Here is a 21,270-nt window from a genome sequence, read left to right as displayed (position 1 = left end):
CAGGGACACATTGAACTAATTTCTGAATAAACACAAAAGTCAGTAAAACACTGAAGCTGACCAGGTGTTGGCTGAATGCACTTGGTGCTGCTGTTAGCAATCCTGCTGCCATTTTCCAATGAGGCAATGCCTTACTCAGATGCTAAACCATCTTCTCAGCCTGTCACTTAAACAACCAGGTGGTCAGATGTTAACTCTCGACTGAAAATAGATGTAAAACTATTTGTTTTATTGGTTATTAATGACAGCAGGTAGACAGGTTTTCACGAGCATTATGTTTTTTTTTTAAGCTCTCATTGATTCAATGACATAAATAACACTTGTAAATTGGTGGGTTGATTTAGAATTTCGTGCCACCATAATGAACCAAAAAGTGAAAACAGCATCATGTTTACTGCTATACATGATCTCTGTTCTTTTCTTTTTTGTGTGTGTGAAAATTAATTGTTTTTTACCTCCTCAGAAGTTTGGGACATAATTTGTAGCATTGCATGTTTGGTAATTTAGCAAAGAACTTCAGCGAACTACGGGACAGGAATGCAGGCAGGTCAGTTTAGCACCTGTTAGTTTTATGACAGCATTATCTTGCTGAATTAAGCAACAGAAGGCCATCTCTGAAAGCCATGTCTAGATAAACACATGTTTTTGTTTTTTTTACATATTTATACATAAATTAGTTCTTATAATGAGTAAAAAATTAAGTATTGCATTAGTGTATCTGACAGTATGCTGACATGCTTATCTAGAGTGGTGCATTTAATGGGATGCTTTCTAAGATTGAAGAAGTGGAAATGCAATTAAAGCTGATAGCAAGATGTTGGCTTTGGCTGATTGAAAGGGTGAAGAGAGCAAAGAAAACAAAGCATGAAGGTGAGAGAAACTGAGACTAAGAGAGAAAGAGGGGAGAAACCTTCTGCAGCTCCAGCTCTTGTTATTTTAACCCAGATTCAGCACTGAAATGTGGCCAATGTGGACCCTCTCAAGAAGTGTGGCTCCGCTGCCGGCCTGGCCAATCAGAGGAGGCTTGTTTGGCCGGGAGGAGGGATGTGGGGAGGGTCCGGGAGTCAGAGCATGAGGCAGAGATTAAAGAGTGTGAGCAGAGGAGGCGAGACGAAGTAGAGAAGCCACATCTCTGAGAGCTGGACTGTCTGCTGACCTATGGAGACAGGTTGGACTAGATTTTCTTTTTCTTAAATATTATCCTCATCAGATGGCCTTTTTGGGTGGAAACCTACTGATAGGAGCTGTTCGGTTTGTGTACTAGAAGTAAATATTGTATTTGTGCAGAATCGCAGCCTCTTAGTGGTATCTGAGCTTCAGGATGTTGAGCAGATGTGCCGAAGTGTTAGGAAAGCCTCACTCCTTTACTGTGGAAAACTTGACATGGGGTTCCTTTGTTATTGTCGGCTATTATTAACATTACACGCTGTAATTTTCCTTAAATAGTGTCATGCCATGGACTTTTTCTGTCTTCATGGAATACACAGGATGATGGATGCTGTGTTCCAGAGAAAAACTGCCTAATGCCTGATTTTATCCATGACCCGGGGTTTGTAATTACAAGGCTGTTCGTAGATTTGTCTTTGCGATTCATCTTGAACAGATCCAGTTTAAGTTATTTGCGCTCCCCTGTGTCCAATCACTTCCTGCGTCCCTTTTCAGTAGCTGCGGGGCCTCTCATTCAAAGAAATTTTTCACACTTTATAAGCCTTCCCTTTGTCTTACAGTTGCTTTCCTGGTTAAAACGAGGCCAACAGCATGTGGGCTGGAGGTGCAGGAATCCAGTCTTTGTGGCGATATTAGTTTGAGTCCTCTGCTTGGCGAGTATACTCTCTAACCCCTCAACAAGCACTAAACAAACACTCTCCATGGTGACGCGTGACTCCAGTTCTGACAGGTCCATAGATATGTAGATTGCTTCCTGTCAGTAGCAGCGTGGAAAGGCGTTTCCTGCTGTTTTGTAGCTGTGAAAAGAGGAAAGCTGAGTGGACACACTGGACAAGACTTGTCCTCCCAAACCGTTACAAGCAGCTTGGCATTTTTGCTCAGGCTGAAATCTGCAACAGTCTTTGAAAAGGTATCTTTGATATGTTTTCTAGACATTTATACTCTCCAGAAGATGAATCCTGGTAACTTAGATGATAATTGAAGTTTTTCTCAGATGCCACTGAATGAATGAAGCTTTTGTCAAAAAATGTGATGCAGTTTTCTGGTGAATCAGTTTGGGAAACCTCTGGTTTTTCTTAGCAGTTTTTCTTTTTAAACATATTAGTTGAAGCTGCGAAGCTATTTTCGTCCACTGCGTCATGTGAGGACAAAACATGTCTATGATGTGAAACCATAGATTAAAAAAAATAACTTGAAGATACTTGATTGAAATACGACGTTTGTTTTTAAAGAAAGGAAATGGTTTCCTTTCCACATCATTCAAATATGTTTTTAAATTCATTTTTCTCTCAGAAATCAAACTTGTGATGCTGAATTGGCATGTCTTTTTTGGGAGAAAATGGTTTGTTTGTGAGGTATGCTTCTAATGTTTACCACACAGAAAAAAACATTTATCAATATCTGAATATTTTTGCCATTTTCACAGAGTTCCCACAAAGTGCAGATATAGAGGATAATGAACTCAAAAATATAACAAAATGTTACGTTACTCTAGTTTTTGTTGTAATATCTCAACGTTAGCTTGTTGGAGATGCTGTGAATTAGGTGGAAACTTTTGCGGGTCACAGAGGATAAACTCCATTGTCTCTGGAGTTCCTGTTACATTTCCTTTTGTTCCATTTTTTTTTCTTTGTTGTTAACTACATCTCCATTGCTTTGGTATACAGGTCACCCCTTGGATAAACTGCATGCAATTTGGTTGTCATCATCAGATCAGAATCTACATCCGCAAAAACAACTTCTTCATTAATAAATAGTGAGACTGATCTAAATGTTTGCACTAAAATCCACAAATGCAGCTCACTGATTTGCAGTTAAGTGCATGTGAAGCCATTTCCGTGACTTTATTATAGGAAGCAGGGTGCTCCAATGCCTGAATGAGGGACTTCATCCTTAGCTATAGAAGCTGCCACAGATTTTGTGATTTGCTTCCATGTCTGCGTTGGAGCAAAAAGCAGATAACAGCGCCTTAATTCCTACCTTATGTGATGGGATATCTGTGTTCCTTCAGGTTGTAGCGGTTATGTCTGAGTAAAAATGGCTACCATGCTTCTTCACATCACTTCAATTTGCAGAAGTCTTTTATTCTTGCATTCCACTAAGTTCATAAATCCAAAGTGTGCCCAGATGTCGGCTTTCAATGGCTCGCCGCTGATGTCTTCTGCCCTCCTTCACTCTTGCACAACATGTAACTTTCATATCAGGATGACAATTCAGTCACTAACTATGCAACATACGTTTTATGGCTGTTAAACATAACGTTACGAAGTCGCTGCATCTTTTTCCTTCAACTGATGCCAGAAAATCAGCTGCTGATTATATTCTTTCATCACAACCAGCTGAAGTTTTCTTTCAGCTTTTGGGTGCACATGTGTCAGTAGATGGGAGTGTCATATGTATTGGTACTCTTAGGGATTAGTTCTTGGGGTCAGCGGGGTGTGGCGGGTGCAGTCTAACAGCCGTAAACTCTTCTTTCATTGTAAGCTGAGCCTTGAATAATCCTCCATCTTCCCCATGGTCACTCACACACAGTATTGGAGAGCATAAATTCCCCCCCTAAGGCTTCACATGTATGAACAGCGGGGGCTTCGCTCTATCTTGGGAAACTTGAGTTCATGGTAACGGCTCAAATCTGTCTGTCTGGAAAGACTGGGCAGACGTCTGGGCTCATGTTGTCACAAATACCAGGAACAATAATAGAACCAGACTTGTTTTACATCGACTAACTTGCATTCAAGGCAACTTCAAGAGAATTTGAGACCCAGTTGGCGCATGATTCAAACACTGAAGCTAAGCAAGGTTAAAGGTTAAGTATCCAGGTCGTCAAAGCTCCGCATCCCTCCAGCTGGTTCGGATTGTTTCAGCTCCGGTGTGTTTTCCAACAATATTCCTGTCAGTGAGGAATTAGTCCTTTGCAACAGGCCGGCAAATGTCTGACCCCAACCCTTCGAACGGCCTGTCTGCCTCAAATCCTAACATCAAATATCTGTCTTGTCAAAACATTGCTTGGACGTCAACTGTCTGTGTGCAAAGGGGGCAAAAAGAAGTGCCATTTGTGACTCTACATGTGTTCATAGTGAGGCAATGAGAACGCCTGTGATTCATGCAGTTAACTTCCGTCCAGCTCTACAGAGGCTGCTGTCTGGGCGCACTCTTATGAGCTCATCTGTTTTAAACAGTGTGAACATACTCAGCGTTAGCTTGCACACACACACACACACACACACACACACACACACACACACACAAAGGCAGACACTCACACACCGCCCTGCAGCAGACCACAGATCTGGGTCATTTTGTCCGCTGGAAACAGGGACAGAAAAGGAGGACTGTTGTTGATATCTCAACTGGATGACGAAGATCAAAGTTTGTGTAATGTTCTCACTCACACACACACACACACACACACACACACACACTGAGTAGGAGTCTCTGGGATGTGACCAGAATAAGACAAACGTTCCCTCCATCCCTTGCTGTGACGGCATACCAGGGACTGAGGGATGGAAATGTTATGGTGCGGGCGGCACACGTGTCAACAGTGGTCCCCAGTTCCCTCTGCTGCGCTGCCAAGATCTGGTTGGAGAATGACTAACAGACTCCCGGGAGGCAGCGGGGAAACTGACACAGAAAAAAAAACCAAAACTAAAAAGGAAGATATTTGGCCCAGAGCTGTATTTATAGCATAAGCACAAAGACTTGTATAAGCACCTTTTAATCTTCTCTGGCATTCCAACTCCTGCTTTAACGTATGCTCAGCTTACGTTTATTAACGTCTGTCGTAGATAAAATCTCAGACTTTAGTTAAGTCACAAAATTTGTTTGTTTAGTCCCCAGAGGTCTTCTGAAGTTCCACAGAGGAGCTTGAAAAGACACCATAATTAAAAAAAAGTTCTTTATTCTTTTATAAAGTAGCATTTCTCGTTTTAACAATCTGAAAACATTTTACAGTTTTGTAGCGATTTTATTGTCAGCTGAAACTATTTAGGGGATAAAAATCCCACACAGTGTGATAATAGCTCACCTTACTTTAGCACAAAATCATGTTTCATTACAAAGCTAAAATACATCGATTTTCAAAGAAATTATTTTCATCTCAATGTTTTTAATGATTTATTTGCTTTGCTTTGTCATAATCTTCATTCAGAATCACTGCAATTTATCCAGAATATTCTAAAATGACATCAATGACCTTCTTTTAAACATAATATGATGTGTATTGATATTAATAATGATTTTAAAAGAATGAAATATTGATTTCCTGCTGTTAAAACAGATGTGACAACACTGTGATTTAGTTTCAGCTTTGTTTTGTTAGTCGTTTTATTTTAAGCCTGTTACCTCCTGCTGAATGTAATTAAATTTCAAGAAGGAGATACAGAATTGTGGTTTACAATCTTTGAAGCGTACAGCGTAACATCACCAATGAAAATGCAGCATCAGTTGAAGTAAGTGAACCAATCAAAATGTCCCTACATGAAAAGGGAGTTTTTTCCTTCCCACTGTCGCCAGTGTGCTTGCTCAGGATGGGAGACTGAGTTGGATCCTCCAACTAATCTGTTGGTTTCCTTATATAGGCTATTATGAATTGGCTTTCATTATGTTTTTTTTTCTGTCTGTAAAGCGTCTCGAGATGGCATTGCTGTGATTTGACGCTTTTTAAATAAAGTTGAATTGAATTGAATTGTCAGAATTTCTACAGCTAATGGCTGAAAGCCACTTGGTTGTCAACCCCAGCTCACGTGCAAGATGACCAGCATAACCAGTTGAAGCAAGCTTCATAGTAATCCATTTGGTTTAAGAAAACCCTACAGAAACCAGCTTCTGTGTGAGTCAGTCTTCTTGACTCAGATGGGGAGCGGTCTGACCTTGAGTGCAGTATTATGAAGCATTTTAAAGACCCCACAGAGCATCTTGACAGCCACGGCACATGCAACCATCATAAAAAGCTTCTGTAATGTCTTCAGTCATGCCATCCTAGAAAAGCTTTTCAGTTTCAGCTTTGGAAGGCAGAAGATGGATGATTTACATGAAATGATGAATAATCCCGCGCAGTATCGGCTGGAAGACTAATCCAGCTGTGACAGATGTGGCTGCTACCTTCCTGGCCGTCGTGTCACTGACTCAGCAGAGCTGATGTGACCGAGGTTATCAGCGGTCATTTGACAGCAGGGCGGCCGGTTTGTTATCAACTGCTGGCTGACCCCAGGTCAGCTGTGTGGGCTGCTTGATGAGAGGCCTCCGGCTTGTTTTTCCCTCCGTCTGCATCCGCTTTTCATTCCGCTCTTTCCACGTCTATTTTAACCTTCCCATTTCTTTCTCCACAAGAAAACACAGGCGGACATGTGCATAAATTTTCCTGATTCTCCTTTTTTTTTCTTTTTTCTTTACAACTTTCAGTCACGATGATCCACAGGGGACTGGAGAGCAGTCCAAGTGGCCTGAACACAAATCCTTAAACATAAACACAGTGAAAAGGGAAGAGGCCCACTTCAAACAAACACATCTCTCCACAACTCATTAGACTCCCTCTTAAAGATCAGCAGCCTCCTTTCCTCCTCTCTCTGCTCCCCTCTGCACACCATCCTCATCCACAAATATGACAGGAGAACCAGGAGCGTGACTCCCTCACACACAGCAGGAATGACTGCTTCTTTTATACGTGCAATTACATCTCATGCATACAATTACGGTGCTGACTTTGTTCTTGCGTCTCTCTGTTTTATCTTTTAGGTGTGTCTGATGTGACGCCAGCGGGCTGGCTCAGGGAACACCACTTCAGTACAATGTAGACACCAAAAACCAGGAAGCAGCAGAAGAGTGTGAAGAACGAGCCATCTGAAGGAGGGCGAGCTCAAGGAGGAGGAACAAAAGCTGTAACAGAACAGAACAGAAGATAAGACGCGACCCGAGTGGCGAGGAAAAGGGGGAAGTCGACCACTGTGAATCATTGACGTGAACTTTCTGTGTCGCCGTGTCATCGTGTCCTTCCTGGGAAGGCTTCACTCGCTCCCACGCCTCCACCGGAGAAGGATCACAACCTCGGCTGTTTTGAAAGCGTTTCTACCCACAACCCTCCTCTTTCGGCTCTCAGCATGTGCCATGTCATTGTCACCTGCCGCTCCATGCTGTGGACTCTGCTTAGTATTGTGGCCGCGTTCGGAGAGCTCATCGCCTTCATGAGCACTGACTGGCTGGTGGGATACCCCCGCACCCCCGATGCTGTCATCGGCCCCCATGGGGCCACCGCAGCCGGCGAGGCCTACAGACCCACTTTAGGCATCTACGGCCGCTGCATTAAACTGCCCCACATGCAGCGGGGGATACTGTGCGGACCGTATGCCGTTCACTTCGGAGAAATCGCCAGCGGGTTCTGGCAGGCCACCTCCATCTTCCTGGCGGCGGGCATCCTGCTGCTGTGTGCCGTGGCGTTCATCTCGGTCTTCACCATGTGCTTCCAAAGCATCATGAAGAAGAGCATCTTCAATGTGTGCGGACTGCTGCAGGGAATAGCAGGTGAGAGGAAGGTTTCAGCGCTTAACGCTGACCAAAAGAGTCTCAGTTCCTTTATTCTTATAATGTTGAAGTCACGTGAGCTCCTGGTCAGATACAGAAGCATGACACTGACCTGTCAGGACAGTCGTTTTAACACTCTGGGGACGCCGGCATCGTTGGCGATGCCAGGGACCATGTTGTGTTTAATCGAGCATATCTGTCAAACCATAAAAGATAGAAACTTACTTTTTCCCCCCTCTTAATCGGGAGACTCCTTTCAGACGGTAGTTCCGGCATCACTGTAGCCCATTCATAAGTGATACAGTGTTGTGTCAAAATAGGTGTTCCAATCAGAGCCTTTGTCTTTGGCACATGACACGTGTTTTTGTCCAATCAGAGCCGATGATGCCTCAGGAAACGCCTCCAAACGGTGTCAATCACTCTGCATCGTGTCATTAGCAGTCGGATAGCTGCTTTCTGTATTTACAAGGCCGATAAATGATGAAAACAACAGCTTTTACGCACGCATACCATGAGTAATTGCTCAAACAAACATTTGCATTACTCAAGTAGTTTATTTCAACATTAACGACACAACGGTGTCGTAACAGATGTATAACTTGGTAACAGATACAGTGTGTGCAGCTGACAGTGATTTCGGAAAGCTGCGGTGCTTCAGTCCCCTTCTGTACCTTTAGTCATGCTTTGAAATTATAATACTCTTTATTTCAAGCAAAGGAGCCTCATTTACATAGCAGTTTATGATACTTCAATTCAAAATAAGAAAAAAAAACCCAATAAAAACAAGGTATAGGACATTACGGGGCATTGAAAGGTGGTGTTTATTAGCATTTAAACTAAAAAAATAGTCAGGTTTATTTCTCTAAAATACCCTTGGTCCCCAGAGGGTTAAGTTCCCTTTCATGTAAATGACCAAAACCAGACAATAATAATAACTTGAGTGAAGGCTTTTCTAAATCAGTCATCCCCTCAGACAAATCTGGGAAGACGTGCTCCTTATTTAGCCCAATCACGAGACACTTACAGGACTCTTGTGATCATTTTGTTTTGGACAAGAAAGACACGCTCCATAATAACATGCTAGCAGGTCTATCTTAAGAAATGTATTGTTTCGAATCTGAAGAGTTTCTACTTGAAATTATTTTAAATCTCTTTTCTGTTGTGTAAAAGGTCTTATTGGCTGATTTTACTTGACTCGGTGGTTACTTCAGGTCTCTTGTTTTATATTATTCCTTTTGCTTTTTATCTGTTTAAAGTTGCTTCAGTGTCTTTGTGGTCGTGTAGAGTGTCTGTCATGTGTGATTTTTGCATGTCTTTATGGCCGTTTGGGTTAGTTTTGTGTGTATCTGAGGTCATTGTGCAGGTCTTTGTGGTTGATTTAATTTATTGGCAGTTGTTTGGACTGTTTGTGGTTGTTTTGTGTCTTTTGTGTTCATATCAACAGGTCAAATCACACACACTTTGCAGTGAATCATCTCCTTAAAATCACTAGCACATGTTATCCTTTACAGTTTTCATTTGCTTTTAAGTGGCCGGAATCGGAAAGACCTGCGTGTGTTTCACTCTCTGATGTAAATACATTCACCTTCATCCAGCTGTATTGTTTCAGTTCATTCCTGCGGCGTCCTTCATGCATCAAGGTAAATGAAAAGCTCTGCTCTCAGCTGAACACATTCATTACGGGCACCACAACTCCCAGCGCTAGAATTATGTGTTCTTTTCCTGCAGAGCCTTCAACGAGCTTTTATCCAAGCCGAAGTTATCTTTGTTGTCATCACCTGGAGCGACTGCTACCCAAATGTTTACCCCGTCAGCTGGAGTCCTTTCTAATGAAAAGGAGAAAAAAGGTCGAGCACGCATGCGTATCTGTGTTTATATGCGAAGGGTGTGTGTCCTGGGCTTGTGGTTCAGTGTCTGAGGCCAGGTCTTGGGCCACTTTGACGCACTGTGGTGAATTATGGAGGCGAGGAGGAGGCTGTGAAGTCATGCTCGCTGAGCCTCCTCTCTGCTCCCGGCTCTCCGGTGATTATGGCCGTCCTCCCCCGCCGCTGTTTATCTGGTGCAGGGCCAAACAGAAAAAGGTGGGCGGCTGGTGAAGGACGTTTTGAGCTGTAAACTGAATGATGAATGGATGCTTTGAAGGACTTTTAAACAATAAGCTGGAAATAGTTTCATTTGAATGCTGTTTTTAAACGTTGGTGTGTTTCTGGGATTTTATAAACATCCATGTCTGCAATATTCTTGATCGTCATCTTGAATAAGATCTTTCTTGTAATCATGATCTATTCAATCCTTTTAGTTTCTCCTACAGCTGCTGTTTATCAAAAGCTTTTTAAAATAGGTTACTCGAGCTCTAGTTTGGGGGGTAAAATAGCTGATATCGTTGCTTTTTAATGGAGAAGGTAACCGTGTTGCGAACATGCAGGCTGACAACAAGGATGTATGAGAGGTTTCTGTCAAGATCGAATCTGAGCCGAGTGGTTTCTCAGGAAGCAAAGTCCAGTTTCAGACCCACTGTTGAGGATGACCGATGATTGGGAAAGATTTGTGGAGGAGTCTGACTACAACTTAATAATAATTAATCATATTTTTTTGAACGGTGGCCTTTATGTGTGGAATTTGCATGTTCTCCCCATCTCTCCAGGTACTTCGGCTTCCACCCATGGTCCAAAGACATGCATGTTAGGTTAATTGGTTGCTCTAAATGTGTGTGTGTGAATGGTTGTTTGTGTGTCTGTGTTGGCTCTGTGATGCCATAGCGACCTGTCCAGGATGTACCCTGCCTCTCGCCCAATGATTCCTGGCATCCCGCCATCCTGAACTGGACTCGGTGGTGAAGAAAATGGATGAATAGATAGATATTCTTTAGAATCCACAACTGTGTTTGGTGTTTCTATGTCCATCTTTACTCCTAGATGTCAGTATCTCGAACACACTGGCCCTTTAAGCTCATTGTTCATGAGAAGTCCTTATGATGGAAAGCTACATTTTAAAGTTTGTTCACAAGGAAGCACAAAAGATCTGGTTTCTTGTAATTCTTCTGGCTGATTAAATGTAAAGACATGTTGCTACCAAATGAACTATTAAGTAAAAATATGTAGATAATAATAAAAAAAAAAAAGGACAGTTTGATGGGAATCCCCAGCCAGCAGCTCAGCATCCGCCTCTGTTTGAATAATCACATGGCATCCTGACTTGTGAGAAAGGTTTTGAACGCACCACGTCACTACAGGATGCCTCACAGTTTAGAAAGTGTAGAAAAGATCTGATGCAATGTTAAAAAATACCACTGGATTCCAGATATTTCTGCTTTGTTTTTGTCAGTGTTTCAAATCAGTTGCAGATTAATTTTCCAAACACGTCTCCCTTTCACTGATCTATAAGGAACAAGTTCTACAAATCCAGTTAACTTTATGTCTTTCTTTAATTTTAAATGTGGCAGCAGCTGCTGAATTTGCTTCAAGTTTACTGTAATAAATGTTAAAGCCTGTAAAAAGACTGCAGTCAGTAACAAGCTATAGTTTATCAAACAAAATAACAATTTAGAGGTTTGATTTCTAATCAAAATGAGGCTTAAATTCCAAGAGCATTTAGATTAAATCAGCAAAAGCAAGAAGAAATGGAAATGAACAGCTTTATTTATCAAACTTCATAGTTTTCTCCTCCATGTTTATGAAGCATTTGGATCATATTGCTACTTTGACACCCGATCATCCGTTCCTCGCCCGAGTTTTCCTGCCGAAGAAGAGAAACAACAAATCTTTATACACTGAGTAGTTTGCCTGAAGTCACATGAAAGCACCTCAAGCATGCGGAGATATAAAGCTGCTACGACCAATTGTGGCTCCCATCTTTGACTTGACAGCTGCAGATACGGAAGTAAAATATGTACAAAACATTTAGTAACTGTTTGTGAACAGATTCAGTGATAAAAGTAAGGAAATGCAGCACAGAGGTGAAATGTGGAGAGGATGAGGATGCGGATGAGGAAAGGGGGTGAGAGGAGCTTCAAAAAGACTTTAAAGGCAGGAGAGTTTCCTTTGCAACCCTGCAGCTGAAGTCTGACCACTCTGGTTTATTTATCTCACCTGCAGCCAGCCTTTCTTCCTGCAGAGGAAAAGCCTGGCTGTGATGCTTGTGTGTGCCAGAGTGTGCTGCCTCTCCCTGACGCTGGTATCGCTCTCGCTCTCGCTGACATCCACCAAAACGACTTTCTACTAATCATTATTTCCAGAAAGCATGCCGAGAAAGCTGAACCCGAGTGGCAGATGTTTGGGGAAGAGATTGACCTCAGATGGGGAGATTGTGATGCTGCTGCCAGAGATGCTGGCGTCATTGCTCTGGAGTGACTCCCAACCTAATTAACCTCGACTTCGCATAGACTGATGTCACTTGGACTTTTTACTTTTTGCTCTCTTTGTGCCCTCGTGACACACTTTCTGATGGCTGCACGCTGCTGCTGCTGATGCTTCGAGCTTAGGTGGTTTTCAGATTTGAGCTGAAGTTGAATTTTATGTAACAGAATGGCTAAAACAGACTTCTGCTAAGGGTCAGTCGGGTAAACTTTACATCCTGTCTGTGCGCGTTTTAAGGCCCCTAAAGGATTGTTATACGCCAGTTAGACTACCTATAAGTGAATTCTCTGTACGTTTACTGAAATGCCCTCATTGCTCAGCGTCACTCCCATCAACCTTCAGCAAAAAAAGGATTAGAGACAAGATGCCAAACAAACTCAGCTGTAAAACTGTCTCCGATTCTTGTGCGTCCAGCGTCGTATGCCTTTATTACCCACCATAAAGTTTCATTCCAGCCGTGAGTCACAGACCTTATTATAAGTTGTTTAACCATAGACCATGACTAAGCTGCAGACTGGAAGTGATGAAAACGAAACACTTTCTTACAGGAATCTGAGCCGCGTTATTGAGTGATGATAATTCTGACGGAAGATGTCATGTATTGTGCAAAGAAGGGAAGCAGACCTGTTAGCTGTGACTAATAAGAAACAGGATTCCCGAGGATTTAATAGATTTTTCCTGGCTAAATGTGCTTACACAGGACGTGTGGCTGTTTCATAATGATGACATAAAGGAGTGCAGTGGAAACAGGAACAGACTGGAAACCTTTTTAATCATTGAATAATTTTGAAGCTGTGGAGAAATGCTATAGCATGTTTGGACTATTTCATTTCATTTAATTTTTAATTTCATTTCATTTCATTTAGTTTTTATTCCAGACACATCGGTCCATATCAGCAATTAATAAGAAAAAAAAAAAGAAAAACCACACATGTTTAGACACATAGCCTACATATACACCAAGCGGAAACCTCCGGCGGTAAAAAGTGAAGCCTATGTGGAAGTGCATAAAACTGCAGTTCCCCCTTCATCCACTAGGGGCTGCAAAACAGAGCAAATCCCCATAGACTCCCATGTTAAAAAGACCAACTTCACAGCAGAAATAAACATGTTTACAGCCTGGTTCAAAAATCCATTTTCAGTTTAATAGGTCAGGTTTACTTTTATGACAACTGTGGGGGGAGTGAATTTTTTTTAACTTGCCCGTTTAAAAGTAATTTAATCTCCGAGTTCAGCATATTTAGGGGCGTGTCCTTTTGATTGACAGGTACCGATCTCTCGCTTCAAGTAAGAAGAACGTAGAACAACCGCGGTTTTTAGCCGGTTAACAACGTGACTTAGCTTTAGCCCGCTTACCTCCGTTAGCTGGTTAGCTCCCGTTTTCTCGGGGTTAGCTCGGTTAGCTTTTAGCTACAGAAAGCTCAGAGTTCGCTCGATGTCAATCATCCGCCATGACACTCATGGCTCCCCTCTCAGCTCCACCTCTTTGCCCATATTTGTATTTTCCGGGCGAGATGACGCGCATGACGCTGCCAACATGGCGACGGTAGGAACCGCCCACCGAGCTTCAATTCAGCTCTTCAGAAACCTACGGGTGACGTCACGGAGACTCCGTCCATCTCTTTATATACAGTCTATGATATACACACACATAATTATAAAAACATCCGTAAAGACAGACATTCATTCCAGTGCTTCCAGAAACAGGAGAAATACCTTGTGTCACTTCATTTTGGCTCAGTCATAACTATTATTCTATTCTATTCTATTCTATTTTATTCTGTTCTATTCTATTCTACAGTCATTTAGCAGACGCTTTTATCCAAAGCGACTTACATATGAGTGAGAACAACACAAGCACAAAATCAAACAGTAGAGGACATCGTAGGAAGATGCTAGTGGACTGTCCAGCTGGACGCAGGTCCTTACATGAAGTGCTACAGGCTTTTTTTTTTTTTTTTTTTGTTTACTCCCTTCCCACCCCATTATATCACCTATATTATAATACAAAGAATTAATACCATAAAGTTTGTTGCAAAGGGCTGGGCTAGGTTCTCCAACTTTCCAATAAATATAGCCATACAATTGCATTTGTTGACTCTCTTAATTGACACATAAATCTATACATGAAATCCCTCAGCACAGCATGAAAGGTAGGAACGTTGTTGGAGACAAGCATCTGACTTGCACAAAATCATCTCTTTATTTTGGATTTGAAGCTACTTTAGCAGGTGACTTGTAAAACATCATCGTTTGTAAAACCTGAAAGGATTTTTCAGTGCTAGCAGAGTTTGAGTTCAGTACCTTAGTGCTAAGTGCTAATTGTAACAATCAAATTAGCTAGCAGTTTGGGTTAAAAGATGAAAAGTTCACAAGGAAACTTCTTATGAAGTGCAAGAATTGCTGAAAGTCTGACTGCTTTCATAGATGACTCATCAGAAAACCATTTCCTGCATCCTTACAACAAAATTCTCCATCAGAGTCTTAAAAATACCTGAAGCATATCAGAAACGACGACTAATGACTTTTTCAGCCACGATGAGGAAAGGTGTGTTTGGAGAAAACCGGTGCAGCTTTCATGAAAGAAAAGCCCCCACCCCAGCTGTTCAGCACATGGTGACTTGATCATGATCTTTGCTTGTGTTACAGGCAGCAATGCTGACAATTTTCATTGAGTGATTGATGAACAGATTCACCTGCGGATCAGAAAGTGATGAAATGGGATGAAAGGAAGAAGGCTTCCACAACAGGATAATGATCCGAAGCTAACATCATTATATGATGGAGTATTTCAAGAAATGGAAAGGCTTTACAATGACCCTTGCTGTGAACAAAAAAAAAACAAAGAAATCTGGGAAAAATCCGTCTTTGCAAGAAAATTCAAGAATCTTACGGAACAGTAGAAACAGACGGGTTGATAGCGATTAATTGTGATTTAATACAGTTTTTCCTCAAGTCTTTCTTGAGGCTGTGCATTGATTTCCAAAGGAGTCATGTCTGTTTTTAATTAGTGCCACTTGAAGGCCCAAAGATCACAGTCCAGTTTTGTCCTCCATCCTTGTCCTTGGCGCACAGAGATTCCTTTTAAATCTCTAAATCTTTGTTTGATCAGTCGTCACCAACTCCAGTCCTCAGGATCAATTATCCTGCAGGTTTTTAGTGTTTCTCTGGTAAAACACCCCTGATTGAAATGAAAAGGTTCTCCAACAACTTGTCAACTTCTGCAACAGCCTGTTTATTAGCCACTGATTTGATTCAGGTGTGCGGTAAGAGGGGAACACTAAAACCTGACGGCTCTCGAAGACTGTCGACCACTGCTGTGGATGGGGGGATCTTTACAATCTTGAAACAGTTTTTTAAAGATCGGTGAACCTCTGGTCACCTTTACAGCTTAGAGACCATGCTTCTAAAACACCGACCTGTTGCCAATCCACGTCATTAGTTGCCAGATTCTCATTCACTTGTCTTTTCATCCGTGCCTCCTGCTTTCCCAGCCTTTGTTTGCGTCTGATCCAACTTTTTTTTAGATGTTTTGCAGCCATAAAATTAAAATAAGCTCATATTTTTCATAATTTTGTCTCAGTAAAAACATCTTATTTATGAGATTTCCAAGTTGTTGTATTCTGTTTTTATTTATATTTCAATAAAATCCTTCCATTGTTCTTTTTTTAAACGGGGATGTATTTCCTTATGGATACCTGGTATGCTTTTCCATTTCTAAGCTACCATGGACTAAAAAGGATTAGATAAGTATTTAAATTCATCCTGTAACCTTTCCAGACTTTGAAAGCTTTGATTTTTGCATGCTCAATGTTGAAATGTTTGTTAAAAAGTTTTGTTACAAATGGAATAAGAGAGCTAGATATTTGCATGCCACTGTGAAACAGGGTAAAACCAGACTCTCTTGTCTGAAAATCCCCACTTTTGCCATCATTTCCTCTTTTCCTTCCTCCAGTGGTGGAGCTGCTTCTTATTTATTTCCAAGAAAGGAGAAAAGTTGCCAGATTTCTTCGAGAACAAACCTGCAGCATCGCAGGATGGAGGCTGCAAGGGGTTGGACACCAGAAGGGGGAGGGAAGCATCCAGTAACGGATTGATGGTGCAAATTTGACTGTTTAGAAGTTAATGCAGAAAAGTGACGGTGCAGAGGGGAGCGGTGGAGCTGAATGAGGGTGGAGCTCAGCCGGATGTTGGGTTGTAAGGCAGTAAGGTGGAGGAGATGGAGGGTCTGGGAAAGAGAGCATGTGTGGAAGAGGAGGTGAAGGAGGAGGAGGGGGTTCTTCAAAGGGGTGGGGTTGTGAATTAAAACCATGCCTTCAATCCATCACGAGAGCCGGTCTGGACGTCGGGACACTGCAGCAACATGTGGAAAGAATTTATGACCTAGTTTTCATTTCCTTGTTTAATACGATATTGGGTGCTTTAAGAGGGAGGAGGAAGAAAGGAAGTGAGGAGAAAGGAAGAGAGATCAGGGGAGAAACACAGTTTCACCTCCTTGTTGTTACGAAGCCCACTCAGTGAAAGAGCTGGGTGAAAACATTACAGCTGAAATCCTCATTCCCAGTTCGGCCTCATTTATTTTCTGCAGTCGTGTTCCTGTAAACGTTTCCTCCTGAGCTCTGATTGGCGGCCGGCTCCTCGTCTGGCTGGCCCAACCTTCAGCTTTGTTTATAATGACGTTACGTTGAAAACAAAGCCCGCTCTGCACGTCTAGAAGATCAAGTAGAAGCCGAGTCAGCAAGGCAGAAAGTGTTGGAAGTGGGTCACAGCAACACAGGAAGGGACCCCATCCTTCCACTGAGACGCAGGACGCCAGGAGCAGGCGGGAAAGTCCACCAGCACATCGGCTACCTTTTCCTGTTGTTCTCTCGTTTCTGCCCCAATGGGGTTGTGTGTCAAGATTCAAGCCTGGTTGCTCTTTCCTTCCTCACTTGGGTCCTACTCCGTGCAGGAAATCAGGAGGTCAAATCAACTTGATGTAACTGTTTTTGGAGATGGCACTTCTGCAGGAAATATTGTCTGTTTTTTGAAAATGATTGTCATCGCTGGAATGCTTGACTTTTAGCTTCCACTCTGTACAAACAGCACTTCTTTTACTGCTGACTGGACGGGAGAATGACAGAAAAATTACTTACATGGATTCCTCTTATTTGTTTGTGCAAAATTAGTGCCTTAAAAGTAAAAAAAAAAAAAAAAAAAAAAAGGAAAGAAAAAGAAAAAAGAATGATTATTTACTCCATCAAGGTGCTGCATACATATACAAGGATATGAATGCTCTCAGACCTGAACAGGTTGTTCTATTTGTTGGGTTTCATTAGAGAAAATGGTGGGAACTGGTTAGAATGGTAGTTGTTAGAGCTGTTCGGTGTTATCAGCCAATATCTGTATTTTCAAATGCAATATTGAAAATTATCCATAATGGTTTTTACTTTCTAAATGACACAACCTTTACTGTGTATGTACAAATTATAAAGCAAACTGCTTTGTCTTCTTTAACTCCAGATGACCAAATATAAGAGATGTCATGTTTCGTTTTCCAGATATCTTTGTTTATGTGACACATCCATCTATCCATCCATCCATTTTATTTACTGCTTGTCCTAATTAAGGGTCACAGGGAAGCTGGAGTCTATCCCAGCAAACACTGGACGAGAGGCGGGGTACAACCTGGACAGGTTTCTAGTCCATCGCAGGGTTGTTCGGCACAACTTACACCAAAAATATAGGTATCGGTTGATATGGGAATGACAAAACCGGTATATTGGATATGGTTAAAAAGCCAATAACATCCTTCATAGCTATGGTGAAGCCGTGCTGTTGGTGTTGCTGCCAGGATGCTGCAAAGATCCTGAAACAGAAAGAAGAAAAAGTTTTATGTGTCTGGAATCAGCAGCAGTTCGTCTGTAAGATCCTGTAAAAATTTGTCTTCATGCAAAGATCATGTTCTTGATAATGACAGAGATCCCAGTGGGCTGTTTAGGGTAAACTACACACTGTAAAGCAAAGCATTTACACCCCCATCAGTCAGTGCCGAGCGGATATTTAAATGCTTTTTAAGCTGGGAGACCCAACGCGCATCTTGAGCTCATCTGCAGCTGAATATAAACTTCAACGTCAGCTGTACTCTGCTGATTTGGAATAAATTTATTAGTTTTTTTTACTTTTAAACATCAGTTAATAAATGTCAATTGTGTGTCTCTATTTGATTTATTGACTGCAATATAAAGATATTCAATTTAAAATTATGCAAAAAAGATTTTTAAAAAATCTGAATTTTTTCAGTTTTTGCTTGGTAGCTGCTCATGTTTTTAATCATGAGACCAATAATTTCAGCTTTAATCTGGTCCAGTTGGCTAACAGCTTGTTTCCATGCGGGTTTGCTTGCTTTGCTAGCTGCTGTGGCCAAAACCCCCTCTGCATCAGCTGAGAGTGTAACGCTGTGATCACATACAACATAAAGGACTTTGCGCAGAGCGTCAGCAAACACACAACTTGTGTTTTTAGCAGGAAACTTCTCTTCCATCCCAGCATCACAAAACCGGTCATGAATGACATGAATCTGTGTGTTTCCCCTTCTGGCAGGTCTGTTCCTGATCCTGGGTCTGATGCTGTACCCTGCTGGCTGGGGTTCAGACAAAGTCCAGCTCTACTGCGGTCCAGACGCAGCTCCGTACCGGGCCGGCCTCTGCTCCATGGGCTGGGCCTTCTACACCGCCATGGGCGGCACCGTTCTCACCTTCATCTGCGCTGTCTTCTCCGCTCAGGCTGAGATCGCCACCTCCAGCGACAAGGTCCAGGAGGAGATAGAGGAAGGCAAGAGCCTGATTTGTCTCCTCTGAGGCTCCGATACACGGAGTGTGTGTGTTATGTGTGTGTGCGGAGAACGAGAAGAAGAATGAGGCAGAGGCGGGCCAGTGAAGATCAACCCCTGCCCTTCTGTCGCTTCTCGTGAGGCTGCCCTGTGAAGCGGAGGCCTCTGCCTTGTTTACCACTAAAACTGACTTGTTTGGTCTCTGTCTCGTGTGTCTGTGGGAGAAATCTACAAGTGCCAAGTTTTTTCTCAGTGTCGCCTTCGTCTCTTCGACACAAGAGGTGCTGTCTGTTATTCTATTCATATTAAAACACGTGGGGGGCCACGATGGTCGCCACATGCCCTGTAAATAAATGTGATATGTATTTTGTATATAGTTATGATTGCAAAAATGATGGTCAGCTGATGATGTCACTCTTGCCACTCTTAACTGGTGTTTTTGTCACCAGACAACAACCAGTAAACCTGGATTTTTAACTATTTACCACGTGTGAGTATTAACTCAGCAAGGGAACCACTAGTCAGTCAGAATAAGCAGCCTTTTAGCTCAGAGCGGATGTCCTTTAGAGCTTACAGAATGTAATATTTGAATGATCAATGTGTTTTTTTTAGACCTTTGAAATGTATTGGTGGAAAGGATTCTTCATCTGGACTGCACGGCGACACGCAAAGGAAGCTCTGTAACATGAAGCGAGCTCAGTCCTGTGAAATGTCTGGTCCTCTTCCAGCAGACATCCTGTAATCTGTGCACAAAGACGTGGACTGAACAATGGGGACGCTCGATTATATGAAGTATTGCTGTTGCTAGTACCGTCTGGTTTCAGGGAGTGTGTTGAGTCATAGATAGCATCCTATCTGTTGTGATTTGTTTCTGCCAAACAAATAAAGAGAAGGGAAAGCTAAGGAGGCTTGTGTCAGTTTTTTTTAATGCTGTGTGAGGGAGGAGGGAGGCGGTACAACAAGTGGAGCAGCCGGCTTGGTGCTGAGACCTCGGTTTGGACCTGGAGGAGGCGGTGTGGGGGCGTTCATCCATCCAGCGGGTGATCACTTTTTCCACTAATGCAGAACCAAACTGAATATTCAGCTTAAGTGCATTTTACTAAAGTAAACTTTTACTTCAGGATCTTACTCTGGATTTTGCTAATGTACTTCAGATGAAAAATGTCAAATAATGTCCTATTTAGGAAAAAGGTTTTATGCAACAGGATATTTTTAGCATCCCAACTTAGATTCTATGAAGTAAACTTTCTACATCTGAAGAGAATAAGCGTAGTTGTTTCTCAGGCAGCTACAGCAGCATTTACGTTGCTACTAACATCTAGTAACGTGCACAGTAAAACCAAATGCCAGACCCCACCCCTCCCTTTCACCTGAATTTAGTTCAGTGAGGGATCACACACGAGATGAGTCCCTTCGCAGATGTTCTTCCCTCTGTGTGGACTGCAGAGAAGCCGCTGGCACAACCCTGTGGCTGCCTTCCTCCACCACAAGCTGAGCTCAAACCAAACACAGCGCCTGATGGCTTCCAGATTAAGCGCATGACAAATGGTGCAATCTGAAGAGCGCAGCAGAAATTCAGGCCCGGGTCAGTGCCAGAGACGTTTGGCTTTTCCAGGTTTGAGAGGACCACAATGAAGAGACAGAGCCTCTGAGGTTTGTTTCCTCTCACACCTCACATGGGGGGGGACATGTTTTCTCTCAGGGTGATAACAGCAACTCATTTTAGGGAATAAATAATATAGTGTCTAATAAATCATAATGGTGAAGCTGCACCAATCAGTTTATTGTGGTAAAAATGGATCAAATCATTTTAGTTTAAATAGTTTTAGCCCATGTTTCTGACATGAGAGTTTTTTTTAGAAAAAGCAGTTCTGATAAACCCACCAGCCTGAGTAATGAGCATCTAAAACAGGTGTTTTTTTCAGCTTTTGCTGAGAACCAACCAAACAGCTTCACCAGGCGGCAAGTTAAACAACCACATAATATTCTTGTCAATGAGTTTAATTATTTAAAAAGAAAAGTAGAGCCTACTAAGCCGACATCTTAACCCTCTAAAACTCAGCCTCCCACATGTCAGTTGCTGAGACGAGATGACAAAACTGTAGCAAAATGGTCACGTTGGAGATCTCACCTAAACTGTTTGCACTAAATCTCTCTAATTTAGCTCTTTTTCACTTAATCAGGATTGTAAATGATGTTCATGTGCTGTTTTATGATTTGATGGATGTTAAACGCTGCAGCTGCACTACTTTAACTTTCATCCTGCAAGTGTTGATTTTCAACCAGGCCTGAAACTTTTCACATTTGTGCCATCTTTATTCTTCACCAGAAACAGATGCTCTGATATCTACACATCTTCAATCTCCCTTAACTTTTGACTCATAAAGTGCTTAAATCAGCCTCGGGGTGGCAGATACT

General features: G+C 42.2%; 1 protein-coding gene across 2 annotated transcripts in view; it reads left to right on the top strand.

Annotated features, from left to right (window-relative positions):
• lhfpl2a (LHFPL tetraspan subfamily member 2a) overlaps window positions 1–19,722 on the top strand; it is a 48,199-nt gene extending 28,477 nt beyond the window's left edge. For both annotated transcript variants that reach the window (XM_079256500.1, XM_079256499.1), the window contains 2 exons: window positions 6,904–7,686; window positions 18,624–19,722. In XM_079256500.1, coding sequence (XP_079112626.1) covers window positions 7,266–7,686; window positions 18,624–18,880 — 678 coding nt within the window. In that variant the 5' untranslated portion in view covers window positions 6,904–7,265 and the 3' untranslated portion in view covers window positions 18,881–19,722. The remainder of the gene's footprint in view (window positions 1–6,903; window positions 7,687–18,623) is intronic.
• Window positions 19,723–21,270: the final 1,548 nt, after the last annotated feature.

The sequence above is a fragment of the Telmatherina bonti genome (assembly GCF_933228915.1).
Source record: "Telmatherina bonti genome assembly, chromosome: 17".
Taxonomy (NCBI): domain Eukaryota; kingdom Metazoa; phylum Chordata; class Actinopteri; order Atheriniformes; family Telmatherinidae; genus Telmatherina; species Telmatherina bonti.
This window is presented reverse-complemented; position numbering and strand designations above follow the sequence as displayed.